Here is a 6,651-nt window from a genome sequence, read left to right on the forward strand (position 1 = left end):
GTGGGGCTGGGGAGCTGAGGTGAAGGCTGTCCATACTGTGTCAGACCTCAAGGGACTGCTTTTCCTCCTGTCCAGGCATCCTTAGGAGAGACCCTGGAGCAAGATCTACTGGGGAATGCTGCCATCACCTCTTCTCTAAACTGAAAAGTAGTAAAATACACCCTTGGAAATAAAACCTCCTCTTTGTTAGAAGTTCTTTGAAATCTTTCTCCATAACTACACTGGGAAACAGCTCCAATTATCTGTACAACTCTTGAAGACTTGAAGAAAATGACAGGGAGAGAGATGGCTCATTAGGGCTTACTTGATTTTAATGAGTCCCATGGTGTATTTGGTGCTGAGTAACGAACCTCAGGTACTGAGAGGAGATTGCACAAACCTCTCAAAGACTCAGTGTAAAAGGAAAAAACCCAGAGTACCTTGAAGCATTGAGTCCCACTGAGCACCATGACCAGCAAAGGCTCCCCGAGGACTCGTTAGAAGGGATAATTGGAGGCCATGATTGCAGGTAGGCAAAGGTAATGTGCAGGCAGCTGAGATGCAGAGAAAGCCCTGCTTTTGTTTGATGAAGCAGAAGGGCCAAGGCCTGACCCCCAGCCCCTGGGAAGGCAGATCCTGTCCTTCACGCCTTGCTCAGGGCTCTTCCTGGGGCAGTGGGATGTGGGGGGTGTCATGCTGAGTGAAGGACAACGGGATGGCAGTTCCCAGCCTTACTGGGGGTGTGCAAGGAGGCAACGAGGCCCCCCCAGTGCCTTAGGACAACATGTCTCCTCACAGGCCTTGGTGGCAGAGACGATTGCCAAGGGGACACGGACTTGGGTTCTCTTGGCGACTTCCAGCCTTGCCAGCGCCCTTTGCCATCTCCACCACACGTTGTCCTACGCTGTCCCACAGCTGCTTCTTTTCCCTGCACACCGTAGACACCCATCTCACTTCCTCACCTTGCTCTCACCCTGGCATTTCCATACATTCACGGACGTCTGTCCACCCTCACGCTCTGTTCCTTGAAACACAAAGAGATGGACTGATCTCATACTCCTTCGGGATGACCTCTTGTACCACAGCATTACCCTTGGAGTGACAGTTCTTCCTCCTCATGTCTAGTCTCCACCTTCCACGCTGCACTGTGTGGCAGCGTTTCTCTCTCCTGTTGTTTCCTACCTCCAAGAAAAGCTCCACCATCTGAGAAACAACCCTTCAGGCAGGCATCCCAACCCACCAGTCTTCTTGAGGCCTTTCACCTGACCAGGCAGAAGTAACCTCACCATGATCTCCCAAGGCTGCTAGCCTTTCAGCTTCTCAGATAGACACGACCAAGCCGTGTGCCTGCTGCTGTCCCATCATGTTCTCAGGCAGAACAGACATGACCACCAAGATATAAGCCCCCTTCCTGGACTAAGCCTAGGTCCTTTGGCAGATGGGATCTCACAGACAATGTGCCAACCAGGTGCCTTCTGCTGGCCTGTCAGAGACACTGGCAGATGTGAGCTTTAAAGCACATATCCCAGCCATGGGCCAAGGTCTGGCCTGTCAGCTATTTCAGAATGAAGTGACCTCAGAGTCCCTTTCTCAGCCATGTTCCTGCTGCTGGCCTATCACCTCCAGAGGCAGAACTGACCTCACCTCCCCATTTGCTTCCTACTGGATTATGAGGTACTTATACACAATTGACCACATCATACCATGCCCAACCATCACCCTCTTTGTGGCCCAGTACCTGAGCAGGTAAAAGTAAGCTGCTTTCATCAAATTTATCCAGTAGATTTCCTACCAACAATTTGAGTGGAGAAATGTTCCTCAGAGGAACTGCTGTATTTCTACTGCTGCATTTTCTATCTCTACTTCGGCCTCTTTGTTTTGTCTTCTTCCTCTGTCGATTCTGTCTCCAAAAGCTCTCCAAGGGAGAGACTCATGGAATCATCAAATAACTCAGGTTGGAAGAGAGCCCTGAAGTTCATCTTGTCCGGCTATCCTGCTCAAGGCAGGGTTAACCTGATGAGGTCGCTCAGAGGCTCTGCCCAGTTTGGCATCATCCACAAAGGAGCTGAAAATGCCCTCTGTCACATTGTACAGGGAGTTAATAAAGACATTCAACAGGGTTGGCCCAATCCGACTACATGGAGACTATGGAGACCATGTCAAAGCCCTTGCTAAGGTCCAGGTACGAAACATGCCCTTCTTGCCCCTACCCATATGGGTTCGGCAGTCCCTTCCTTCTCCTTCAGTGCCTGTGAATCCCTGCAGGTGTATTTGGCCCATCACCTTCTGAGGGACTAAGGTGAGGTTGACCAGCCTGTAATTCTCCCAATCCTCCTTCTTGCCCTTCTTGAAGAAATGTTTGATGTCTGCCTTTTCTGAGGATCCCAAAACCTCTCTGATTGCTCTGACACGTTTGAGGGCACAATCCAGAAAGTGTGACGTGAGCAGAGAGGAGTATTGGTACATGGTACAGACCACGGTACATCCAGGAGTTAGTGATCAGTGTCACAGAAAACCTGAGCAGACCCAGGCCTCTACTATGCTCTACGTACAGCTTGGCCTTCAGGCCGTGTTCTGCCAAGCTTATCCCTGGGATGCAGAATTAATTTCATTGTAATGAGAAGCATGCAGGAAGCTCCCACCTGGTAGCGGTGATTAGACCTTCTGCATGTCCTTACCTTTATCTAAAACTGCAACAATGACTTCACATGTGAAGAACCTCTTCTGGGGGTGGTAGAAATGATGACTTGAATTTTGTTGCTTATGAGAAAACACTGACAGTGATCACAGGAGTGTTGTGGTTTAACCCCAGCTGCCAACTAAGCACCACCTGCCGCTTGCTCACTCCCTGCTCCAGTGGGATGGGGGAGACACTTGGAAGGGTAAAAGTGAGAAAAGTGGTGGGTTGAGGTAAAGGCATTTCAATAGCTAACACAAAAGCTGCGCAAACAAAGTAAAACAAGGAATTGATTTACCACTTCCCATCAGCAGGCAGGTGTTCGACTGTCTCCAGGAAAGCAGGGCTCCATCACATGTAATGGTTACTTGGGAAGACAAATGCCGTAACTCCAAATATCCCCCTCTTCCTTCTTCTTCCCCAGCTTTATATCGTTAAGAACAATGTCATATGGTATGGAATATCCCTTTGGTCAGGTGGGGTCAGCTGTCCCAGCCATGTCCCCTCTCAACTTGTTGTTCACACGCAACCTACTCGCTGTTGGGGTGGTGTCAGGATCAGAAAAGGCCTTGACTCCGTGTAAGCCCTGCTCAGCAATAACAAACCCATCTCTGTATCATCAACACTCTCTTCAGCACAAATCCAAAACACAGCCCCATCCTAGCTACTCTGAAGAAAATGAACTCTATCCCAGCCAAAACCAGCACAGGCATGTTCTTGAGAGTGACTTTGGAAGAAGGCTTAAGGCTTCATGCACTGCCCTGAGGCGATGCCCTTTCATGATGGAACCACTCCTACGGAGGCCAGCTCTGTCACAGAAGTGCCCGTTGCCTGTCCCTGCCTGCGGTCCCAGGACGACCACGCATCAGGACTGTGACCAAGCTGCAGAGCAATCAGGCCTTACACCAAAGCCAAGTGTGGTGGGTTGACCCTGGCTGGAGGCCAGGTGCCCACCAGAGCCACTCTCTCACTCCCCCCATTCACTAAACGGGAGAAAAGGCATAACGAAATGCTTGTAGGTCGAGATAAGGACAGGGAGAGATCACTCACTAATTGTTGTCACAAGCAAAACAGACTGAACTTAGAGAGGGAATTCATCTAATTTATTACTAGGCAAAACAGAGTAGAGGAATGAGAAATAAAATCAACTCTTAAAACACCTCCCCCCACCCCTCCCATCTTCCCAGGCTCGACTTCACTCCCGCCTTCAACCTTCCCTCCCCCTCAGCGGCACAGGGGGACAGGGATTGGGGGTTACGGTCAGTTCATCACATGGCGTTTCTGCCGCTTCTTCATCCTCAGGGGGAGGACTCCTCTCATCGTTCCCCTGCTCCAGCATGGAGTCCCTCTCACGGGGTGCAGACCTTCAGGAGAAAACTGCTCCAGCGTGGGATCCCCCACGGGGTCACAAGTCCTGCCAGCAAACCTGCCCTGGCATGGGCTCCCCTCTTCACAGGTCCACCGGTCTGGCCAGGAACTTGCTCCAGCATGGGCTTCCCATGGGCCACAGCCTCCTTCAGGTGCCTCCACCTGCTCCGGCGTGGGGTCCTCCACAGGCTGCAGGTGGAATCTCTACACCCCCTCATCCTTCCTCCATGGGCTGCAGGGGGAATCTCTACACCCCCTCATCCTTCCTCCATGGGCTGCAGGGGGACAACCTGCTTCACCATGGTCTTCACCACGGGCTGCAGGGGGATCTCTGCTCCGGTGCCTGGAGCACCTCCTGCCCCTCCTTCTGCACTGACCTGGGTGTCTGCAGAGTTTCTTACAGCTTCTCACTCCTCTCTCCCGCTGCAAAAGCTCTCTCTCTCTAAGTGTTTTTCTTCTTCTTAAATATGTTCTCACAGAGGCACTGATTGGCTCGGCCTTGGCCAGCGGTGGGCCCGTCTTGGAGCCGGCTGGCATTGGCTCTGTCAGACACAGGGGAAGCTTCTGGCAGCTTCTCACAGAAGCCACCCCTGTAGCCCCCCCGCTACCAAAACCTTACCACGCAAACCCAAAACACCAAGGGATCAGAAAGAGATTGTGGAAGTGAAAAGAGAACAGCTCTGGGAGATCAAGTGCCTCCTGGCAGTGCTGCCATGCCAGGACTCTCTTCCCTGCCACCTCTGCACACAGGAACTGTCCCTGTACATCAATAAAGCTCTTGGAGGAAGGATCTCAAAAAAAAACCCCACCTTGCTGCAAGGCCCTTTATTTTACTTAAACACACAGAGAGCACGGCTCCACGTTTACACAGCCACTCGGTCAGAAAAGCAAAGCAGAGACTGAATTAGAGAGGGGATGACAACATCATTGCAAGTAAAACACCATCATCAACAATATAAATTACAGAGGACAGGCTGGGCCTGTAATGAGTTAAATAACAGCTGTTATGCAGCAGAAGATGGGCAGTTTATTGCTGCCAAATATCATCCAGTCCTCAGTTTCCACACTGCATCCTTGAGCTCCTGGTTCCTCATGCTGTAGATGAGGGGGTTCATGGCTGGAGGTACCACCGAGTACAGAAGTGACACCACGAGATCCAGGGTTGCGAAGGAGACAGACAGGGGCTTCAGGTAGGCAACCATGTCAGTGCTGATAAACAGGGAGACCACGGCCAGGTGAGGGAGGCACGTGGAAAAGGCTTTGTGCCGTCCCTGCTCAGAGGGGATCCTCAGCACGGCCCTGAAGATCTGCACATAGGACACCACAATGAAAACAAAACACCCAAAGGCTAAACAGGCACTAACCACAATTAGCCCAACTTCCCTGAGGTAGGCGTCTGAGCAGGAGAGCTTGAGGATCTGGGGGATTTCACAGAAGAACTGGTCCACAGCATTGCCGTGGCAGAGGGGTAGGGAAAATGTATTGGCCGTGTGCAGCAGAGCAGTGAGAAACCCACTGCCCCAGGCAGCTGCTGCCATGTGGGCACAAGCTCTGCTGCCCAGGAGGGTCCCGTAGTGCAGGGGTTTGCAGATGGCAACGTAGCGGTCATAGGCCATGACAGTGAGAAGAGAATACTCTGCTCCAAGCAAGAAGGCAAACAGGAAGACCTGTGCAGCACATCCTCGGTAGGAAATGACCCTGGAGTCCCAGAGGGAATTGGCCATGGCTTTGGGGAGAGTGGTGGAGATGGAGCCCAAGTCAAGGAGGGAGAGGTTGAGGAGGAAGAAGTACATGGGGGTGTGGAGGTGGTGGTCACAGGCTATGGCAGTGATGATGAGGCCGTTTCCCAGGAGGGCAGCCAGGTAGATGCCCAGGAAGAGCCAGAGGTGCAAGAGCTGCAGCTCCCGTGTGTCTGCGAATGCCAGGAGGAGGAACTCAGTGATGGAGCTGCCGTTGGACATTTGTTCAGTCTGGGCTTGGGGAACTGTTGAAAGAGGACAAGACATTGACAAGTCAGGGCAGACTTCTTTGAGCCTGTCCTATGCTGTTTCTCAAAAAATCCCCTCAAAATTACTTTTCATTTTTGGGAGGAAACTTTGTTCAATTCCTCTTTATGAGCTCAGGTTTGTGCTGCTGAGTGAGGCCACTTTCTCTGAAGGGGCAGAAATCCTCATCTTTCACCTTGCTCTCAGCCTGGACACTGGTGAGCCCTGAGGGACAAAAGGGCTCCTTATGCCCTAATGCAGAGTCAGGAGAGCTGGTCTGTCTATGAGTGATCTGCTGCTCACCACGCAGGTGCCCTGTGGTTATTGCACCTTTCTTCATCAGAGGTGATCTCACACACAATATACTTGAAGAAGAAACTGGATGTTTTTGAGCTTGGAAGAGTCCCGTTTCAAAGTCCATTTCTCACAACTCTTCTCTCTTTCTCTAAGCAGCTGAGCAGAGAGTGATGCCGAGGGGTGGCCTGGCTCTCTGCTCCCTGGAGTTGTCCCTGCCGGGAGCCGTTTCTCTGTCTCCAAGTCTCCTCCCTGTCAGTGCTCACAGACCCCATCCCACCTGCTCTGTGCTCAGCTCTGCCCTGAAGACACCTCCTGGCAGCAGGGCTCTGCCCAGGGCATCTCCCT

The 6,651-nt window shown here is 51.9% G+C and overlaps 1 protein-coding gene across 1 annotated transcript; it reads right to left on the bottom strand.

The window, feature by feature from the left end:
- Positions 1-5,067: 5,067 nt before the first annotated feature.
- On the bottom strand, positions 5,068-5,985 carry LOC129201151 (olfactory receptor 14A16-like). The gene has a single exon (XM_054812303.1). The coding sequence runs from the start codon at positions 5,983-5,985 to the stop codon at positions 5,068-5,070; it is 918 nt and encodes a 305-aa protein (XP_054668278.1).
- Between the last annotated feature and the right edge of the window lie 666 nt (positions 5,986-6,651).

This window comes from Grus americana, unplaced genomic scaffold (assembly GCF_028858705.1).
Source record: "Grus americana isolate bGruAme1 unplaced genomic scaffold, bGruAme1.mat scaffold_82, whole genome shotgun sequence".
Classification (NCBI taxonomy): Eukaryota; Metazoa; Chordata; class Aves; order Gruiformes; family Gruidae; genus Grus; species Grus americana.

What these genes read in the sequence shown, in the direction of transcription:
- LOC129201151 (XM_054812303.1), bottom strand. Translation starts at nt 5,985, where the DNA reads ATGTCCAACGGCAGCTCCATCACTGAGTTCCTCCTCCTGGCATTCGCA.